This window comes from Opisthocomus hoazin, chromosome 4 (assembly GCF_030867145.1).
Source record: "Opisthocomus hoazin isolate bOpiHoa1 chromosome 4, bOpiHoa1.hap1, whole genome shotgun sequence".
Classification (NCBI taxonomy): Eukaryota; Metazoa; Chordata; class Aves; order Opisthocomiformes; family Opisthocomidae; genus Opisthocomus; species Opisthocomus hoazin.
The window spans coordinates 46,707,133-46,728,737 of record NC_134417.1 but is presented as its reverse complement, the minus strand read 5'-3'; the positions used below and the strand labels follow the sequence as shown (position 1 = coordinate 46,728,737).

Sequence of the window (21,605 nt, the reverse complement as noted above, 5' to 3'; positions counted from 1 at the left end):
TGCTGCTTTTGTTAGCATAATTGGTGAATTTCTCTGGAGATTTAATTCCTGTTAAGATCTGGCAGATTTTCATGGAGGAAGTTGCACCATAGTCACGATCACATTGGGTACTGCTTGTTCCAGAATGGTCTGAGGGCTCTTTGCCCTGCTTCCACTTCTGGAATCCTCATATGTATCCAGGGTTTGCTTCTGGGTGTGCAGTTGGTCTAGGACTTACTGTAACTACTGAGCATGCCTAATGCTTTTTTTTTGTGCTTGGATTTTCGCAGTGTCTTGTCATCAAGTAGTCATTGTTCTGTGGCTGGGACCTGTACTGAGGTTCTAGGAGCACCTTGCGTTCTAGACAAATGGGAGAGGTGAAGGTGGCAGCAGTGAAATAGATATTTTTAAGGTCATTGCCAGAAAGTGACTTTGTGGAATCATGTTCATGATGCTGAGCAATGTCCTAAGGAGTAGAAGACTTTGCACTGATGTTTCAGATATGAAATGATATGTTCATATCTGACAGAACTGACAGAAGAGAGGATTACTTCTCTTCTGGGTAGAGTCTTTTAGTTAAACATACCTTTCAAAGCCCAGAGTCTTTGCCTAGTGGGAACTGTTTCCAAAGTCCATGTGCACACACATGGTGATTCAGGCCGCTACACCCATTGACATCTGGTTGGTTTCTAGCCCTGTATGCTTTCAGGATACCAGATAGTGCAGAAAAGGTAAGCACTTGGTATTTTATTATGTTACTGTGTACACTGTTGTTTACAGTAGTTGATCTATCTGTTGTTACCCTTCCGCACCCGCTGTCCTGGCTCTGAATTATATAGAACTGGAGAAGAACATGCTTAGTAGGATCTGAGCTTTCTAAACCTTTTAGTATACATCACCTATAGTTTGATCACACAGAACATTCTGGAAATGAGAAGCTTATAAGTTTCAACCTGTTTTATATTATCAGTGAAATACCTTTTTATGTTGTTGAACACTGTAATTTTTTTCAGTGCGGAGAAAGTAGATAAAAAATGGAAGCTAATTCTTAATGGTGGGTGAAGAAGTGCCGATTCTTTCAGGATCCCAATAAGAAAGACAAAAGCACTTCAAAAGGCAGATCACTATTAGTAACTTAGAAAAGCTGTAAAATCGTATGTCCTTTCTGATGGTGGGAACCCTGAGATGATAGGGCTTTGGAGGGATCGCTGGTCAGGGCATGACACACTGTAGATCTCATCTGCTCTGAGTTCACTAGTACTCTTAAGGGGTTTTGTTTGAAGTACAGATTTGTCAGTCACTGATAGCAGTTGGGTCTGGAATGTGGGCTTTGAAGTGTCACTTGGACAACATGCTGCAATATCCTTATCTCATTAATAAAGCTGCGGTTCCTGAGCAGGTGCATGTAGTATTTCAAGTGGAAAAGACAGCGTACTGTACATAGAGTTAAGGTTAAATGTATATTGATTAATTACACATTGATTATGTGTGCATTCATTAATTTTACTATTGGCTAGACACAGCATGATTCAGTAGCAGTTGCACAGTATCTGTGATAAAGGCATATACATGGATGTGAGGCACTAACTGCTCATACGGTCTTACAGTTGATCACTACAAACAAGTCAAAAGGTCTTTGTAGTACTTGAGTTGGCTTGAAAGGGGTTCAATTTTACAGGGACTGATGGGGTAGATTCACACTGACTGAATCAAGTCGTTCAGATTGAGAAGAAAGTGGTAGGTATGGCTAAGAGGCAAATATTGGAAAGCATGCAGAGCCAGTGCTTCCAGTCATCTTCTTTTTATGTTTCCAGTTGTGCCACGACGTTTCCCAAGAACTGGCTCTGTTAACCTGCAGTTTGCCAGTGAGAATTCCCGTGTGGTACGGTAAACAGTTCTTTCGAGAGTAAAGTGCCCAAACCCAGATGCATTCTTGTGTCTGAGGTTTCGGAAAGAACTTCTCAAACAAAAAAGTCAGCATTTCTCATTTCTCTTTAATTATCTCAACTTAGATTTCTTTGTTTCTTAAAACTCTTTGCCCCCCCCCCCCCCCCCCCCCCGTAGTTTTGGTTTTATACCACTTTTGTATTTTGCACTTGTAGGTCAATTGAATAATAGCATGTAATATTTACAGGACTTTATAGTAGCTAATTAGCCAAAGTGTTTTGGCCACAAGTTTGTCTAAAAATAGATTTTGCTGTGAGAATGTTCTAAGTTTTTAGACTGCTCTCAGTGAATGTGGGTCCTGCCATTTGTGTTATCTGAGCAAGTAGAGCTAAACTTTCCCCTTAAATAATTGTAAAAGTATTTTAATGTTAGTGAGCTCTGCTGATTGAGAATACACTGTTCCTGCTAAGCTGAGAAACGGAATAGTAGAGGTAGGGTGTTGGTTCTTGGTATCGGTCGTGGTAGAAAGAGGGTAGGCAGAACTTTGTAATGCATGAGGAAGAAGAAACAATAATGCGTTACTGTTAGCTGGGTAGCTAGATTTTTCTTTAGAGAAAACAGAAAGGAACAATGAATTTCTGGTAGTGTAAGCCTTCCAGACTAATTTGTATTAATTTTGATAAACATACTTTGGTCACTGTTCAGTGGTTGTGTGATTGATGCATGTTTCTTGGTCTAGAAATGGTGGTGTGTGCATTGGAAGTGGTCCAGAGAAAGTCCTTCCTGAGGCAGCTATTTATTTTTGTTAGTATCCTGCTTCTTTGTTCCTTGGTAGAGTTAGCTGCAAGCAGGGAATGGGAAGCTGTACTCACAGTTCCAAAAGCTTCATCTGTCACATGTGCTGCCTGTCTGACATAGCAGCATAGGCCAGTATGATTTCTTAGCCCAATTATTTGTATAACAATTTGGCCTGCAGCGAAGTACTGAAGTGTTTTAAGTTATCAGCTGATAGATGCTTGAAAATTAATTGCAGTGTAGGATGGGAAGAGATCTGACTACGTATGGGTTGGCTTCTTTAATGTAGAATGCTGTGGCACTGGGAATAGCTTCTGTTGGGTATGCTGAAAGGTGTTGCAGAAGCCCGGATCTCCAGTGTGCAGATCTGGGCAGCAGTAGGGGAAAGGATTGTAGAGCACTTGCTGACAGTATTGAATAAGTAGTCTTTCTCGTGGTTTGTGGAAGTAAGGCACAATTACTTGCTTGAATATAGTTACTGTGTTCCAGCAGGTAACAAGCACTTTTTCAAACTATTTTTTTTTTTTTTTTGACCTAAATTTGTTGGTGTAACCCTCTTTATATTTTGGAAGGTAGTGATGAAGGGAACAGTGATCATCAGTTTCTCATTGGCTGAGCAGTAGAACTTGGTGGCAAAGGGCTAAATATTTGAAATTGTTCTTTTCTGAACTACAAGTGTTGTTTACACAGATTGTAGAGGCTTTTGAGAAATTAGATGAGGATCCATCCAGAATTGTCTTACGGTATGTAATTTTGCTCTAGAAAAAGGAGCTGGCTATAAACAGACCTTCAGAGCCTTCATTTTTCTCGTCCTATACCAGATTTTTCCCTGCAGATTTTTCCAATGCATACAGTACAGTGCTTTGTAAAAGTGGGAGATAATATGAATGAAACACACATTCAAAATCAGTGCCTTTTTGAGTCTGTCACAAAATGGTTGTCAAAATAGGCTTTGTGGTTGCACAGTTCTTCTGCGCTAATGAAGATTTATTTGGAAAAGCCAGATCTGTAAGAATACCTGAACATTTCCGTTTAAGGATAACTTCTTAAAACATCCTTAAAAATCTTGCTGTTAGACTTTCCGAAGTCCTAACTGATAATATTAGGGAAATGATCAGTTATGTATCCTTTTTTGGAATTGTTATTTGTGTTTAGCAGCTGTGTCAGTTGGTATGGGGAGTAAGATTTTTCTCAGCACTGAAGTTTGTAATGGCTGTCAGTTCATTTCTGCCTACTCTTACTGGGAAAGCTTGGTTGCTCAGCATTTTTGTTGAGAATGTGGGGCTATCTTGGTCAAAGTCATATGTTTGTGGGTTTGTTTAGAAACAGCACTTAGGCTTAATGGTTTTCAGCCCTCAACTGGTGTTTGGTAGCTAATACCGTGAATGTGGTGTCTATTTTCAATAAAAATCTGAAGCTAGTATTTAGGATGGGAAACTCTAAAGAAAAGAACATGAGCTAGTAATTCGGTAGCGTGTTTTATCGAAGAGAGATTGTGGCAAAATTCTGAGTGAATGTTTGATTCAGGAAAGTGTGTGGTCCATGAAAACTGAAAGAGAAGTAAGGTTAAAATCCAAAGTAAATTAAGTATAACCATTTAAAAATCATCTCCAATGGCAATTTCCTGACAATTTAAGTGATTTAACTTAATATTGGTTTGTACATGTAGGTGTAACAGCAGCTGTAGCTGGGTGCATTCTTAATTGCAGAATGGGTGAGTTTGAATGAAACTGTTTCTTCTAGGGGTTGAATCTCGTGAGCATCGAGTGCTTCATGGGTGCTGGTAGAAGTACATTTAACGGAAGGCTGGCTGTCTGCATGGAAAACTGAGTGGTGTTCATTATGCATCATGTCCAATGATGAAGTTTTAGGGAAATTAACTTGTATATACTGAAGAGTATTTTGTAAGGCTTAGGGTCACAAGGTCTGTCTTCTTCTTAACTCAAATACCTGCTCTTCTGCTGCTTTTGTGGTCAGCTTAAGTTGCTTTAATACTAGTTCTGTTTTGTAGAGGGAGTCTTATGATGCTGTGTTCTGTGAGAAGCCTTAAACTGTGGAGCAAATGTTTGTTCCTCTGGTTCAGAATAGTGTAACCTGGCTGGTGTAAGGGCTTGTTAGCACTGGGTTTTGTGAAAAGACCCCTTGTTAGGAACAGAATTATGATTTTGTTTTTCTTCTGATGTTAAAAGTAATAGTTCTTTTAAAATACTTTAAATAAATGTGTTGAGAGAGAAAAATCCATTATTTTTTTGAACCGTGGCTGAAATCTTTTTTGAATCAATTTCTTCTTTAATTTGAAGTGTGTAAATGGAAATGAGAACTTGCTAGATAATTTTCGTGGATATATTTTTATATATGGATATAAATATTTTTTGTAGATGTTTATTTATAGTGTAAAAAAAATGTATTCATCATTTTTAAAGACAACTTAGTATAGTGTGTATACTTAAGGTTTCAGTAAGTACCTAACCAATGCTAAAGCATATTTAGAAATCATAGAATCATAGAAATCATAGAAAGTTTTGGGTTGGAAGGGACCCCTAGAGGTCATCTCGTCCAACCCCCCCGCAGCGAGCAGGGACACCACTAACTAGATCAGGTTGCTCAGAGCCCTGTCCAACCTAGTCTTGAATGTTTCCAGGGGTGGGGCCTCCACTACCTCTCTGGGCAACCCGTTCCAGTGTTTCACAACCCTCGTTGTAAAGAATTTCTTCCTTATATCTAGCCTAAACCTACCCTGTTTTAGTTTAAAACCATTACCCCTCGTCCTATCGCTGTTGTCTCTACTAAACGGATTGTCCCCATCTTTCCTATAGGCTCCCTTTAAGTACTGAAAGGCTGCAATCAGGTCTCCCCGCAGCCTTCTCTTCTCCAGGCTGAACAAGCCCAACTCTCTCAGCCTGTCCTCATAGGAGAGGTGCTCCAGCCCTCGGATCATTTTTGTAGCCCTCCTTTGGACCCGCTCCAACAGGTCCATGTCCTTCTTGTGCTGAGGGCTCCAGAGCTGAACGCAGTACTCCAGGTGAGGTCTCACCAGAGCAGAGTAGAGGGGCAGAACCACCTCTCTCGACCTGCTGGCCACGCTTCTCTTGATGCAGCCCAGGACACGGCTCGTGCAGCCTTTCGTCTATCAGTACCCCCAAGTCCCCCTCAGCAGGGCTGCTCTCGATCCTTTCATCCCCCAGCCTGTGTTGATACCAGGGATTACCCCGACCCAGGTGTAGGACCTTGCACTTGGCCTTGTTGAACCTCATGAGGTTCACACAGGCCCACCTCTCCAGCTTGTCCAGGTCCCTCTGGATGGCATCCCGTCCTTCTGGTGTCTCAACCGTACCACTCAGCTTGGTGTCATCTGCAAACTTGCTGAGGGTACACTTGATGTCGCTGTCCATGTCATTGATAAATATATTGAACAGCACTGGTCCCAGTACGGACCCCTGAGGGACTCCACTCGTCACTGGTCTCCATCCGGACATTGAGCCATTGACCACTACCCTTTGGCTGCGACCATCCAACCAATTCCTTATCCACCAAATGGTCCACCCATCAAATCCATGGCTCTCCAATTTAGAGAGAAGGATGTTGTGGGTGACCGTGTCAAAGGCTTTACAAAAATCCAGATAGATGACATCCATTGGTTTTCCCTTGTCCACTGTTGTTGTTACACCATCATAGAAAGCCACTAGGTTGGTCAGGCAGGACTTGCCCTTGGTGAAGCCATGCTGGCTGTCTCGAATCACCTCCCTGGCCTCCATGTGCCTTAGCATATCTTCTAGGAGGATCTGTTCCATGATCTTCCCAGGCACAGAGGTGAGGCTGACAGGTCGGTAGTTCCCAGGGTCTTCCTTTCTACCCTTTTTGAAAAGGGGCACAATGTTTCCCTTTTTCCAGTCACTGGGGACTTGCCCTGACTGCCATGACTTTTCAAATATCATGGAGAGTGGCTTGGCAACTACATCAGCCAGTTCCCTCAGGACTCTGGGATGCATCTCATCAGGTCCCATGGACTTCTGTACATTTAGGTTCTTCAGGAGGTCCTGAACCTGGTCTTCGCTTACAGCTGGAGGGATTTTACCCTCCTGGTGTCCTTTATGCCATTCATTGACTCGGGAGGGGTGAGGAGAGAGGTTGCCAGTGAAGACTGAGGCAAAAAAGTTGTTGAGTACCTCAGCTTTCTCCTCATCTGCTGTTACCAGTTTGCTGGTCTCGCTCATGAGCGGGGGTATGCTTTCTTTGACCATCTGTTTCCGGCTGACATACCTGTAGAAGCCCTTCTTATTTTTTGCATCCCTTGCCAAGTTCAGCTCCAGCTGTGCCTTGGCCTTCCTGACCCCATCCCTACACAACCGGGCAGCTTCCCTATACTCTTCCCAGGAAGACAGTCCCTGCTTCCACTGCCTGTGCAGTTCCCTCTTCTTCCTTAGTTTGACCAGCCTCTCCTGCCTCAGCCATGCCGGTCTCTTCCCTTCTCTGCCCAACTTCTTACACTTGGGGATCGAGAGCTCTTGCGCTCTCTGGAATACATCCTTAAAGACCTGCCAGCTCTGTTCTGTTCCCCTGTCCCTGAGGACCGTTTCCCAGGGAGTCCTTCTGACTATCTCCTTGAAAAGCTGGAGATTTGCCCTCCTAAAATTTAGGGTCCTGACTATGCTTTTCGTTATTCCCATTTCCTTCCGTAGCGTTAGTTCCACCAGCGCGTGGTCACTGCAGCCCAGGCTACCTCCGATCTTGACATCCCCAACGAGCTCACTTGCATTGGTGACCACCAGGTCTAGTATCGCATCCCCTCGGGTAGGGGTGCTTATTACCTAGCTTAAGAAGTTGTCCTCAATGCATTCTAGGAACCTGCTGGATTGCCTACAGCTTGCCGTGTTGCTTTTCCAGCAGATGTCGGGGTAGCTGAAGTCCCCCAGTAGGACGAGAGCCTGCGAGCGCGAAGCCTCCTGGAGTTGGAGGAAGAACGCTTCGTCTATCAGCTCCTCTTGATCTGGCGGCCTGTAGTAGACACCAACCGCTAGGTTCCCTTTGTTGCCTCTCTCTCCGATTCTTACCCATAAGCTTTCGACCTGCTCGTGGCTGTTCTTCAGGGACGGCTCTTCACTCTGTAGTCTTTTCTTGATGTAAAGGGCACCGCCCACTCCCCTCCTTCCTCGCCTGTCCCTTCTGAACAGCCTGTAGCCATCAAGAGCTACATTCCAGTCTTGGGATTCATCCCACTAAGTTTCCGTGATGGCAATCAGGTTGTAGCTTTCCAGCAGGATGATTGCTTCCAGCTCCTCCTGTTTGTTTCCCATGCTGTGTGCGTTTGTACAGAGGCATTTCATCTGAGCTGTCGGCCTCGTTACCTTCATAGCAGAGCACCCCTTTTTTCCCTTGAGGTGTTTCATGGGTATTTTCTTGTTGGCACCTGATACCTCAGGCGCCTCCAGCTCCCTTCCGCAAGACTTCCACATTGCTGCGGTGTCCCTCGCATGCTGCTGGGCAACGGGTTGAGGGCTCCTACTAGCCCCCCATCCCTCTAACCATTGTGTATCCTCCCCTAGCCTGTTGCTGGCAAGCCTGATATGTTCCCCTTCCCCCTTCACCTCTAGTTTAAGTCACGTATTTTGTAATACTCTAAAAATTTGGCCACAGATTTTAAAATTCTGGTCTTTTCATAGATGCATCATTAAAAGGATACTAAAGAACAAAATGAAGCTCTGAGTGCAGTGAAATATGGGAACTGGAGTGGAGGTGTGGCGGAGCGTAGCTGAGCTTCTGTTCTTGGCCCTTGCTGAGCTGCACTTCGCCAGCCCAGCTGCTCAGTCTCACCGGCTTCAGGCTGCAGAAAGCTGAGTGGGGCCCAAGGGGTTCCCCGGCTTCGGAGGCCAGTAAACACGCTGTTAAGGTTCAGTTCTTTTGTCTGCTGTCCGCCCTGCCCAAGAGCTCAAACTCGTGACCCATATCACCGTGTTTCTCATCCTAGTCTCTAGACTTGCTTTTTTGTAATTACAGTGAAGGAGCAAGTCTTGTTGGTTTACAGTTTCACTAGTGTGGAGAGTTTCCAAGGCTTTCTCTTGAAAACGAAAGGATGTGAATTCCAACTGTAGCACTTTCACCTTTGTTCGTTGTTCCCTTGGGCCCCCAGGATGAAGTCTTTGTGGAGTCTGTTTAGGTAAGCAGCTAGAAGAGCAAATACTGAGTTGAATTTGTCTCAGCTATTGTGTTTGAGTACATGGCAAACAGCGTGTATGGCAGAAAATGAAGATTGTCATACCTTTTATAGAGCATAAAAATGCTGTAAACTTCTAATGTATTGTCATCTTGAAGTACTATATCTTATATTTTAGCTCTCAACATCCATAGAGGAGATTAAAAAATATTTATCGTCTTGTGTAATAGCATAAAACTGCCTATTTAAATTCTGTGCAAGTATAATGGGAAAACCATTTCTGTGGTGTGCATGTTTGTATGTCAGGTGTCTTCTAGTTAATGAAGGGGGGATGTGTGTGTGGTGCGGTGGATGAGATATTAATTGCGGGTGCAGTAAGATAGTGAGGAGGAAGAAGGAGTATCACTCCAGCTTCTCATTTAATAAGCAAGAATTTGGAAACTCTAAAGCTGCATTAAATATCAGAGCAGTGCTGAGCTGTGTGATCAGTGTTGCTCTGTGCTGCAGATCACAAAATTTTAACTTACTAAAATTACAGGAAGACGTTACTTTTTATTGCATTGAGTTGAAGCTTTTCTACTGTAGTCACGTTTTATGACTTCCCTTGCATCTGCTCTAGTTTGAGGTTTTCTTAGTGATATTTCTCCTTTCTTTGTGTATAAGAAAATGTACATAGGCCTGCTTAGACCACCTTCATTAATGAGTAGAAAGTAGGGGCAGGGAGTGAAATTTATCTGGAGTAATTACTTTCTGACCAGATATTGGCAGCAGTGAGCTAAAGGGTTATGAATATATTTAACTGTTAGGATCTTTGGAGTCACTTAACACATTGTTACAAAATTTAGTCTTCTCAGTTGCATGTCCAGTGTTTTCTTTTATTAATGCAAATGATACTGCATGAAAATAAGCTGAATTGTTGACTTTTTTTTTATTTTAAACTGCAAGTAGTTATTAAACTACCTTTTAATGATATTAATACTGCATTGCTCTGATATGTTGTTTGCAATGAAACGTTGGTGCTCCCCTTTGCTTCAGACTTTGGTTTTGTTTCTTAGGTTGCACGTCTTCAAAAAATCCCTGATGGTGACAATGAGACAATGATTCCTGTACTGTCTTCAAAAAAAGCGAGTGAATTGCCAGTTGATGAAGTTGCGAGCATTCTGCAAGTAAGTGATTGTGCATCACTGAAGAATGCACTGATGTTACCAAGCAATAAGTTTGCTGTTTCTTATGGACAGATCTTGTCATTGAAAGTCTATGCATTATCATGCAGTTTGATATAAACTATTATCTGCTTCTAAAAGCATTTTCAAATTGTTACTTGAAATACTCTAATTTCTAATGTTTAAAAAAAAAATCAGGGTTTTTTTTTGGGGGGGGTGAGATTAAACTTGAAAATGGTCAGATTTCTGTATGCTTTGAAGATTGCTTTGGTTTAATAGAAATCCTAGAAAATAAAATTCTGTTCTGTTTGTCATAGCTTTTGCTTCCATTTCTCTAAGGAATCCTTAATGTCCTTAATTTATTTTGGTAGCCTCCATTTCAAGTGGAGGAACAGGATTGAAAAAGCTACCCGTTGACAGATTTATGAACCATTGAATCTGGGTTAATTTTCGTGATAGATGGTCTTTTTTCATTTTCTGTGTGCTTGACTGTTTGAGCAGTACACCATGATAAATGTTGGTCACTGACAACTCAAGACTTTGAAGCAATTGCTGTGTAATTTGGCTGAGTAACTGAACTCCCGACATAATCCTCAAGAGTCTGAACTATGCCCACAGTTTCGCTTGCTGAGGAGTTTTCTTCAGGGAAGATCAACAGTCCTTTAGAGATGTGAAACAGCATCTACTTCTGTAGTTCTGCTGTGATTTTTTTTTTTTGTTTAGTACTGCCAAATCGAGTTTTATAATAGTGGTTAGCTTTTATTGTCATACAAACATCAGTACCAATCTTGTTTTTCTGATGTTGGCCAAATTTTTATAATCTAAGGCTATGTATTTTGGTGTTGGATTTTGTTTTGAAGTCTAGCTTATCAGTGTAATTGCTGACTGTGTTATTCTTTGCATATTTTAATAGGCTAATCTTCAGAATGGCTTAAAAAACTGTGAAGTTTGTCATAGACGGGCATTCCATGGATGGAATGAATTTGATATTAGTGAAGATGAACCACTGTGGAAAAAATATATTTCCCAGGTTAAGATCTTTGTCCTTTTTGATACTTGGTTTTAATACTTGTCAGTAGTTTTGCTCTTTATTACTTAGCTTTCCTGTGCATGAACATACTCTGATAAGTGGAGAAACTCTAATAGAATAGGAAATTGCAGCTTCTATAATTTATATCTAATTTATGTATTGAAAAAGCTTTTATTTAAGTACATGCTGTGTTTTAATTACATGGTTTGTTCTTGAATGTACATTCATGACTAGCCAAAGGGTACCATTCATAACTAGCCTGAGGGCTGGAGAAGCAGAATAACGTTCCCTGTAGGCAGAGACTTGAGCACGAATTGCCCTAAGGTCAGACACAAATGCGTATGACTGGTAAGCATTTAAATGGAACATGAAGAATGAATAACTTGATAGACAAAGGAAATTTTGAAAAGAAAAAATGCTGCCGTTGAACTGAGAGTGAGGCCAGCCTTGATTCTGGTGTTAAGTAGAACTGGCAGAAGTCAAGTGTGAATTTTTTTCCTATCAGTGTGATTTATTATGTGTATAGATATGAGCCCATGCAGCTTCTTGAAATGGTGTGGAAGTGTCACTACTTCCTCCCATGCTTCCCCACCACCCGGCTACGCAAGCTGTTTGCAGCACCTTTTCATGCAGAAGATTTTTCTAACGAATTTGTAATGGTAAACATTTTGGTCAAGGTTTCCTGCACCTTGCCTGAGCAGCAATGCAGTGAAGTTCTAAAGTAAACCCTGAAGTAATAGATGGTTCATTCTGGAGAAACGGTTTTACTTGGGAGTGACTAAAAAGATATTCAGCGCTCTGCCGATGATAGCAGTGGGAACATCATCACATGCTAGCTGTCCTCTGGCATTGACGCTTTATTTTCCCTTGTGTAGTGTCAAATTAGTCAGATGTATCAGAGTGCTTCTAAAGCATGTCAACCAAGTCTATTTTAGGTAGGATTTATTAAGATACATATTTGCTTTGAATGGGCTTATCACGTGCTTTTAGAATGTTCTTCACTTTAATTGTAGGAATGTTCTTTTTTGTAATATTTCTCAAAAAAAATGAGTGTTAGCAACCAGCTGTCACGCAGAAGCAAGATCTTTTATTATTTTAGCCTTAGAAAATTAAAGAAAGCGTATGATCTAAAAGGAAAGCTTGCATTTTGTAAAACAAGAAATCATGAACTGAAATTAGGAAATACATTGCTGCCTTTAAAGTGATCAGTTGCTGGGAACAGGATCAGCCTGTTACCTCAAAGACATTTTGAATATATTTCGGACTTCTTTTTGTGTATTTAAACAAATACAGGAGATTATTCTTTTTGTCTTAAAAATGTGAATCAAGAAATGTGAGGAACAGTTTTTTCCTGGTATGTGGTGAATACACTCCATTTAAGGTCTTTGATATTTAAAAAAACCTCTCAAGTAAAATCTGGACCTCAAGTAAAATCTGAACTGTGCACGGTCAGATTTTGTTCGCACTGGTAGGTTAGAAATATTTTAATTATGGAATAATAAGCTTCAAAAGTAGATCAGATGTGCTTTGAAGGGTGGATAAAATGGTCTTTCTATCAAAAGTATAGCTGAATTACTGTTTTGTTTCATTTCAGTTTAAAAATCCGCTCATTATGCTTCTGCTGGCATCTGCAGTCATCAGTGTTTTAATGCATCAGTTTGATGATGCTGTCAGTATCACCGTGGTAAGGAACTAAAATTTTATCTTCTTGGAGGGTGGTTGAGAAGAATGCATAACCACATGTACTTTGAGCATCACATGAATGCCAGTGTGGGATGGGATCACTTGATTCTAATGAAGTTAATTTTTATGCTGTCATTAAATCTGTTAAGTTTGTGACTGGATTTTGGTTTGTTTTCTTGACTGATAGCAGTAGTACATATCAAAATACTTCAGCGAACGATTGGCTGACTGCATCTTGCATCTTTTGTCTTTCATTGGTTGAAGTGCCTGTCTCAGCATTTGTTCAGAGGAGCAATTTTTGGTGTCTTCTGTGTAATTTTTATCCTAAATTATGCTTTAATTTCAGATTGTAACCAACATAAGCCTTCTGTGATTTTACTTAACAGATGTAATCTTTTAAAACATGAAAAGGAAATGTAACCTGAACTCTTTAGAAATTGCAGAAGGAAGATAGAAGCTGAAATAATGGCTTTTTGTAGAAGTTTGCACTTAAATACAGTACTAAACTAGTGAGCAAATATAGTACTACTAAACATTTGTCATTGCAAATGACACAGAAGAAAATTGCAACTCCTTTGACTTTTTTGGGGTGATGGGTGATAACTGAAAATCAGGATTTCTGTATGATCAGAGGCAAGTTCTAGCTGTTTTTTGTCTTCGCTGACCCATGCACTCTCTATGTTGAGTTTTACTTTTGTAATTAACTCGGGGTAACTGGAGGCTTGCTCCTTACCCCTCTAATTCTCTAGAAAGAATGGTTTTCTTTGGAAGATAAACTGTATGGCTTCTGTAAGAAAAACAGTGCAATTTTGAATTTGAGTATAGTGCTGGTTTGGAGTGGTCCATTTTGTTTGTAAGTTGAATTATTGTAATATGAACTGTATTTAATTGTTGTGGCTGAAAGTTGAATTACTCGTTTTTCTCCTTGATTAGTGCCCTTAATCACAGAATCACAGAATCACAGAATAGTAGGGGTTGGAAGGGACCTCTGTGGGTCATCTAGTCCAACCCCCCTGCCGAAGCAGGGTCACCTACAGCAGGCTGCACAGGACCTTGTCCAGGCGGGTCTTGAATATCTCCAGAGAAGGAGACTCCACAACCTCCCTGGGCAGCCTGTTCCAGTGCTCCGTCACCCTCAGAGGGAAGAAGTTCTTCCTCATGTTCAGACGGAACTTCCTGTGCCTCAGTTTGTGCCCATTGCCCCTTGTCCTGTCACTGGGCATCACTGAAAAGAGCTTGGCCCCATCCTCCTGACACCCACCCTTCAGATATTTGTAAGCATTTATAAGGTCCCCTCGCAGCCTTCTCTTCTTCAGGCTGAACAAGCCCAGTTCCCTCAACCTTTCCTTGTAGGGGAGATGCTCCAGTCCCCTCACCATCCTCGTAGCCCTCCGCTGGACTCTCTCCAGTAGCTCTTCATCTTTCTTGAACTGGGGAGCCCAGAACTGGACACAGTACTCCAGATGAGGCCTCACCAGGGCAGTGTAGAGGGGAAGGAGAACCTCCCTCGTCCTGCTGGCCACACTCTTCTTGATGCACCCCAGGATCCCATTGGCTTTCTTGGCAACCAGGGCACACTGCTGGCTCATGGTTAACCTGTCGTCCACCAGGACACCCAGGTCCCTCTCCGCAGAGCTGCTCTCCAGCAGGTCCACCCCAAGCCTGTACTGGTGCATGAGGTTGTTCCTCCCCAGGTGCAGGACCCTGCACTTGCCTTTGTTGAACCTCATCAGGTTCCTCTCTGCCCAGCTTTCCAGCCTATCCAGGTCACGCTGAATGGCAGCACAGCCTTCTGGTGTGTCTACCACACCTCCCAGTTTGGTGTCATCAGCAAACTTGCTGAGGGTACATTCTAACTCTTCATCCAGGTCGTTGATGAAGAAGTTAAACAAGACTGGGCCCAGTACTGACCCCTGGGGGACACCACTTGTCACCAGCCTCCAACTAGACTCAGCGCCGCTGATGACAACCCTCTGTGTTCTGCCATTCAGCCAGTTCTCTATCCACTTCACCGACCACTCATCCAGCCCACACTTCCTCAGCTTCCCTAGGAGGATATCATGGGAGACTGTGTCGAAAGCCTTGCTGAAGTCAAGGTAGACAACATCCACGGCTCTCCCTTCGTCTACCCAGCCAGTCATGTCATCGTAATTTTGAGTAAAATCAGGTTATAGAGTTCTTGGACATGGCTAGAACAGATGTAAATGGGTAAAGGAATCACTTTTATAAGAGACCCAAGGGATACCGAGTGATTTTGAGCATGAGAAAGTCTTTCCAGATCATATTGTTAATATGTAGTAACAACTATGGCTGAGCAAAACCAAGTTGTTAAAAATTTTATCCTCACATGAGTAGGTAACGCTAGGTTTTGCTTTATTCATGACTCAGAGTTGGGCCATCACCTCAGTGAGTGGCAAAGCTTAACTCGCTAGACTAGTTTATATACATTTATTAAACCAATTACATTAAGTCTAGAATCTTCATAAGTTTTTAAGCCTTATGTATGGACTCAAAGGAACCGTTCCGTTCCTTTGAGTACATCATTTATTAAGTTCTTTCTATTCTTCTGTCTTTGTAGAACTCTCCCTCACTGGTTTCAGGGTCGTCTCAGCTTCTTTTGTAAATTCTGTTTGATACAATCCATACAATTAATTCCTATCCCAATTGCAACATACCGATTGTATGTTTTTTTAACAGAGCTGTGTTTACACAGCTGAATCTATGTTCTAGTTCTATGATTTTATTCTATTCTATAATCAATCTTTATAACCAATCTCTAACATTCCCTCCTTTTGTTTTTATTGCATCCTTGCAATTACTAATTATTATATTTCCAAACTTTTTTTTTACACTTCTTAGTGATTGACATTAAACAAGTTATTATACATTGAAAAATCACCAACAGACAAACAACGATTATTATAACAAAGATTACCTGGACTTTAGGAGATATACCTTGATACCAATAAGCATGGTTTCTCATCTGGGAAAGAGAATCCTGGAGGTACAAAAGGTATTGAGTGATTTGCTCATCTCTATCCAACAGGCTAGTTTTTGCTGGAACGTAAGTTCTTGGAACGGCAAGAATTCTACCAAAAAAATTTCTGCAAGGGACACTCCTACAGATTGTCTTGGAGCGTTTCTAATATCCCATAAAACTAAGTTCAAAGCTTCTGGTCATTTTAATCCAGTTTGTTTACAAACCTTAACTAACTTTTTCTTAATAGTTCTATTCATCCTTTCTACTTGTCCAGAGGACTTTGGATAATAAGGGATGTGTAATTGTTGTTTAATTCTTAAAGCATGACATATTTGAACCAAAATAGCTGCCGTAAAGTGTGCTCCCCTATTTGAGTCAATTATTTCTGGAGCGCCATATCGTGGAATTAATTCTTTTAACACAATTTCAACTACTGATTTTGAATCATTCTTTCTTGTTGGGAAAGCTTCTATCCATCCAGATAACCGATCTACAATCACTAACAAGTATGCATAACCCAGAGTTTTAGGCATCTCAGTATAATCAGTTTGGAGCTTTTGAAAAGGAAAGGTGGCCGGAGGCCTTTTACCTTGTGGCAGGTTAATTTGCAATGTAGCATATTGCTTGCAGAGTTTACAGTTCTCACAAATTTTTTTGTGCTGCAGCGTAAATTCCTGGTGTTGCCCACAGTCTTTGAATTCGGGAGGCTATGCTCTCCAGTTTTCCATGAGTTTTCTCATGGAACCAATGGGTTAAGGGTAATAAATACCTTTTTTTTTCAACAGAGGTTTGGTGTTCAAAATCCATTGCTCTTCTTGCTTTTGAGCTCCTAGTCGTTCCCATAAGGATCGGTCATCTTCGGTTAAGGATTCATAGAGTTGGCACATGTCCGGTGGGCTTGTTCATTCTGCCTTTGTTTGCAGTGCAGCCATAAGAAGGTTGCAATGCCTAGCAGCTGCTCGGGCTGCTTGATCAGCCAAGTGGTTACCTCTTGAGACAGCACCTTTTTTTCCTGGCTGCTTCTGTCAGTGCGACAACTTCCGCACCTTGCGCTCCCAGAGACAAAGGTAGAGGTCCAGCAATTAATACTGTTGTTTCTGTCGTCACCACAAAACCCACAACCCGTCGTTCTTTATCGTAATATGATGATCCATCTGTGAAAAGGCTCATCTCCGGGTTATCAACTGGTTGATCTGTTATGTCGTCTTGAGACTTGCTAGTAAATGTTAAAATTTGCATACAGTCATGAGTATCTTTTTCACCATCAGTTGGCAAAGGTAACAGTGTGGCAGGGTTAAGCATGTTGCACCTTTCCAATTTCAAATTGTCAGTTAATAACATATGAATACTGATTGATAACGATGTGCTCTTTGGGGTGAAAGAGACTTTTCAGCATATTGTTTTAACAAAATTTCTACCTCATGGGGTACGCATACGGTTAGTGCATGTCCTAAAACTATTGACCTAGATTTTTCTACCATCTCAGCTGCAGCTGTAATTGCTGGGATACAAAACGGAGTTCCTTTTACTACAGGATCTAACATAGTTAAAAAATAAGCTACTGGTCTTTCATGAGGCTCTAAAGTTTGGACTAAAATTCCTCTGGCTGTTCCCTTTATCTCATCACAATAAAGTTTAAAGGGTTTGGTATAATCAGGGAGTCCTAATGCTGGGGCATTCAGTAAGGCATTCTTTAGTGTCCGAAAAGCTTTTTCTCTTTTAGATCCCCATGTTATAGGTTTCACCTCCTCATTCCTGGTTGCTTCATGCAACGGTTTTGCTATTTCACTAAATCCAGGGATCCAAGGTCTGCAAAATCCAACTTGCCCAAAAAATCCCCTTAACTGCTTCTTAGTGGTAGGTCTTGGCAGTTCCTGTATTATTTTAACTTTTTCGGGATCAATTTTTCTTTTTCCCAGACTTAATAAAAATCCCAGGTACTTTACCTTAGTTTGGCAAAACTGCAGTTTGGATGGAGAGATTTAATGACTTTTCTGTACCAACTGACAACACAAATATTTAGTATCATGTATACAATTTTCTTTTGTCTTTTTTACAAGTAAAAGATCATCCACATATTGTATCAAAACAGACAAACAGGGAAAATTTAAATCTTGTAAATAATTTCTCAAAATCTGAGAGAAAATAGTGGATGAACTAGTAAAACCTTACAGCAGTCGTGTCTAGGTTAACTGTTTCCCTTGCCAGATAAAGGCAAAAATATGTTGACTTTGTTCTGCTATTGGTATAAAAAAAAAAGGTTCCTGTTAAGTCAAGCACAGTATAATACTGGCCCCAAGGAGGTATTTGAGTTAATGTCAAACTCGGGTCTGGAACAACTGGATGGGGTGCAATGACGTGCTCGTTAACTGCTTGTAAATCTTGAACAAACCTATATTCAGGGTCTCTGTCGTTGTCCAACCTGTTTTTACTTACAGGTAAAATTGGGGTATTATAAGGGCTCCTACATTCTTTTAGAATTCTCTCCTTTAAGAATTTATCAATTTGTTTACCAATACTAGGAATTGTTTCTGAAACTATTGGATATTGTTGAATAGAGGAGGTGTTCTTTCTTTTGTTTGGTTTACCACAGGTTCAGCTGATTTTTAACAGCCCTACCTCATTTCCAGAAGTGCTCCATAATTCATAAGGAATATCAGAAAGTTCCTCAGGGATCTTTTTTCCCTCCTTTTTATTTTCTGGTATTTTGATTAAAGACATGCCAATTAATTGGATACCAGTTGGAGTTAAAGATTTACAAGTGCCAAATTCTTGCAACAAATCCCGTCTCAGCAAAGACACAGGTATTTCAGGGGAGACAACAAACTTTCCCTAAGCCATTTTTTCTCCCAATAACACTGGAAGGGGAAGCGAAAAGGGCAATTCTTTACCTCTCACCACTCCATCTACCTTTATTTTTTCTCTTGATAACTACAGAACAAAAAAGTTTAATAATGATATAGTTTCTCTCGTATTTACTAGAAAATTAACAAAAGTACCGTTTACCTTTGCTGTGACGTGACCATTATGATCTACCTTAACTCCAACAGTTTCCATCAATTACTGTGAGTGAGGTCTGGGAGGTCTTTCTCTGTAGTTTCTAACTTCGACTGCCGAAGTCACTGGTTTCAACTGGCATGCACGCTGCATATGACCTAAATTACCACAATAAAAACATTCAGGAGTGTTAAAATAAGGGGAAACGGGGAGGAAGACCTCTGCCTCTTTGGCCTCTTCCTCTGATTCCTCTTCGGGGAAATCCCCGGCCTCTTCCTCTTTGATTATAATTCTGAGCAATCGCTGCAGCGAGCAAGCCAATTTCTCTTTCTTTTTCTTTACGTTCTCTCTTCCTCTCTGCTTTCAGTTTCTTCTCTTCTTGCTTCTGTTGTTCTTCGCTCCTTTTGTTAAATTTTTCTCTTTCATCTGGTTGGAATAATTCTCGGAGGAGAGTTCTTACATCATTTTAATTAGGAAAATAATCAGTTATGATGACAGATAATAATTGAGTACATTTTTCTGCATCATCTCGTAGTCTCGGCATTTTTGCTTGCCACGCTACCGTATCTCCTTGTTTCCAAGGTTCATGTCTCACTATGGCTTGGATTGTAGGGGCTCCTGGTCCAGCCCTAGGGTTTGGAATGTAATCCAATTTCATGGGATATATTCCAATCCCTTTTGAGGTAGAATTATCATCGTCTGCCTCCGGAGCAAAGGGAGCAGAGGGTGATAATCGACCTCCATTATTATGATTACCTGCAGGTTTCCTTCTTTGTTGGGTCAAATTATAGCAAATATACCAATAATTAATATATTCAGTTCCTGTATCTTTTAAAATTATTCGCAAAAATTTTAACTTCTGTATTTTAAAAGTTCCCTTAGGGGGCTACACATCCATAGGTCCCCCTCGTCTAGTTCTAGTGAGAAATGGCCATTCCTCCTGACATAATAATACCAATTTCTTTTTCTTCAAAGTGTGAGACAAAGGTATATTACTCCAATTTTCTAAAACCTCAGCAAGGGGCATCCCCCTTTCAACGCTGGGTGTAGTTCCCATATCAACTACTTCAAGCAAAATTTAAACACAAGAGAAAATCTCAACAATCATTCTGAACACACTGGAGACCAAAAGCTCTCGTACTCACCTAGTCCTTTTGTTTTGTGCCGGCACTTTGAGCGTTGGTCTCGAATGTTCCCAGAAAACATCCTGAGTATCCATCTCCTGTGTCCTAGTGTCCCATCTGGGTCACCAAATTCTGTTAAAAATTTTATCCTCACACAAGTGGGTTACACTAGGTTTTGCTTTATTCACAACTCGGAGTTGGGCCATCACCTCAGTGAGTGGCAAAGCTTAACTCGCTAGACTAGTTTATATACATTTATTAAACCAATTACATTAAGTCTAGAATCTTCATAAGTTTTTAAGCCTTATGTATGGACTCAAAGGAACCGTTCCGTTCCTTTGAGTACATCATTTATTAAGTTCTTTCTATTCTTCTGTCTTTGTAGAACTCTCCCTCACTGGTTTCAGGGTCGTCTCAGCTTCTTTTGTAAATTCTGTTTGATACAATCCATACAATTAATTTCTATTCCAACTGCAACATACCAATTGTATGTTTTTTTTAACAGAGCTGTGTTTACACAGCTGAATCTACGTTCTAGGTCTATGATTTTATTCTGTTCTATAATCTTTATAACCAATCTCTAACACAAGTATCATCATTTACTTTCATTGCCATTTGAAATTCTTTTATCTTACTCTGTTTTGTTTTCTTGCAGGCAATACTCATTGTTGTTACAGTTGCCTTTGTTCAGGTAAGACAGCTGTTGTCCAAATAAGATTATTGCTTTTATGTAAACTCTCCTATTTGTAAGACTGAGGTAATTGTCTTTGTATTGTGCTGTGAATGGTTGAATAAAGAGCTCTGTGCTTTCATCCAAGTCTCTTCCCTTTCCTAAATTCGGTGATTTGTACTGCTTTAACTACATTGTCGTTTATGTGTCTATATTGGTATTATACGCAGCCACAAAAGAGTACTTGTAAAGAAGCACTCGGAATGAACAGCTTTGAAGTACTTTTAAATATTTAACTTTGTATAAAACAGACTTTGAAAATGTAGGTCTGGCTTCCATTTTGTACAGAAATTTTACAAAATTCTTTTACAAATTTTTTTTCTAAGTAATAAAAAAAAAATCATTTTGTAAATACCCAGCTTTACTCAGTGTGTGCCTAAACCAAAAGTGCTTTGTGTTTGTGCTCTATATATTGACTTACCTTAATTCTGTAATCTGTTTATTGAGTTAGGGATGAGTTGTGATACCTTAGTTCTGGGGCTAAAAGCATGAATGCAGTCTTTTTGATATTAACTTATTAAACTGTAGAACTTAATCATGTGTCTGATCCCTGAGTTTAGAAGCGTTACTGCAAGTATTACAAAGCCCTATACTGAAGGAAAATGCAAAGGACCTCTGCTATTCTTTCAGAAGAAATGCTTGTAGGCAAAATCTTGAATCTGTACATTTTCATTGTTTGGACCATACTTGCTTTATAAAGTGTCTAGTATAGAACTGTTGAAGGACATCTCTTATCTGATTGTTTGGAATATTACTTTAATACAACTTTACTAGTAAGATAAATTTCAGTAGATGTGGACATATCTTATTGTTAACTTTGCCTGTTAGTATCTGCTTATTTTTTAAAATGTCTCTGCAGGAGTACAGATCAGAAAAATCTCTTGAAGAGCTTAGTAAACTTGTGCCTCCAGAATGCCATTGGTATGTAATTGTCTGTCCTTTCAGTCCTAAATTTTCATATTAAATTTGATCTGAAGTGAGTAAACAAAAAAGATTTTACTGAATTTACCACCTTTGTATCAAGCTCTTATGAACATGCTTTGCTGTTGCTCATTTTAAAGATTGTTTTATAAGCCTAAAAATTAG

General features: G+C 40.5%; 1 protein-coding gene across 6 annotated transcripts in view; it reads left to right on the top strand.

Annotated features, from left to right (window-relative positions):
• The window catches only part of ATP2C1 (ATPase secretory pathway Ca2+ transporting 1), a 74,838-nt gene that overhangs the window by 25,857 nt on the left and 27,376 nt on the right, over positions 1-21,605 (top strand). For all 6 annotated transcript variants that reach the window (XM_075418884.1, XM_075418888.1, XM_075418887.1 and 3 more), the window contains 5 exons: positions 9,868-9,978; positions 10,889-11,005; positions 12,600-12,689; positions 20,445-20,480; positions 21,379-21,440. In XM_075418884.1, the coding sequence (XP_075274999.1) occupies positions 9,910-9,978; positions 10,889-11,005; positions 12,600-12,689; positions 20,445-20,480; positions 21,379-21,440 (374 nt within the window). In that variant the 5' untranslated portion in view covers positions 9,868-9,909. The remainder of the gene's footprint in view (positions 1-9,867; positions 9,979-10,888; positions 11,006-12,599; positions 12,690-20,444; positions 20,481-21,378; positions 21,441-21,605) is intronic.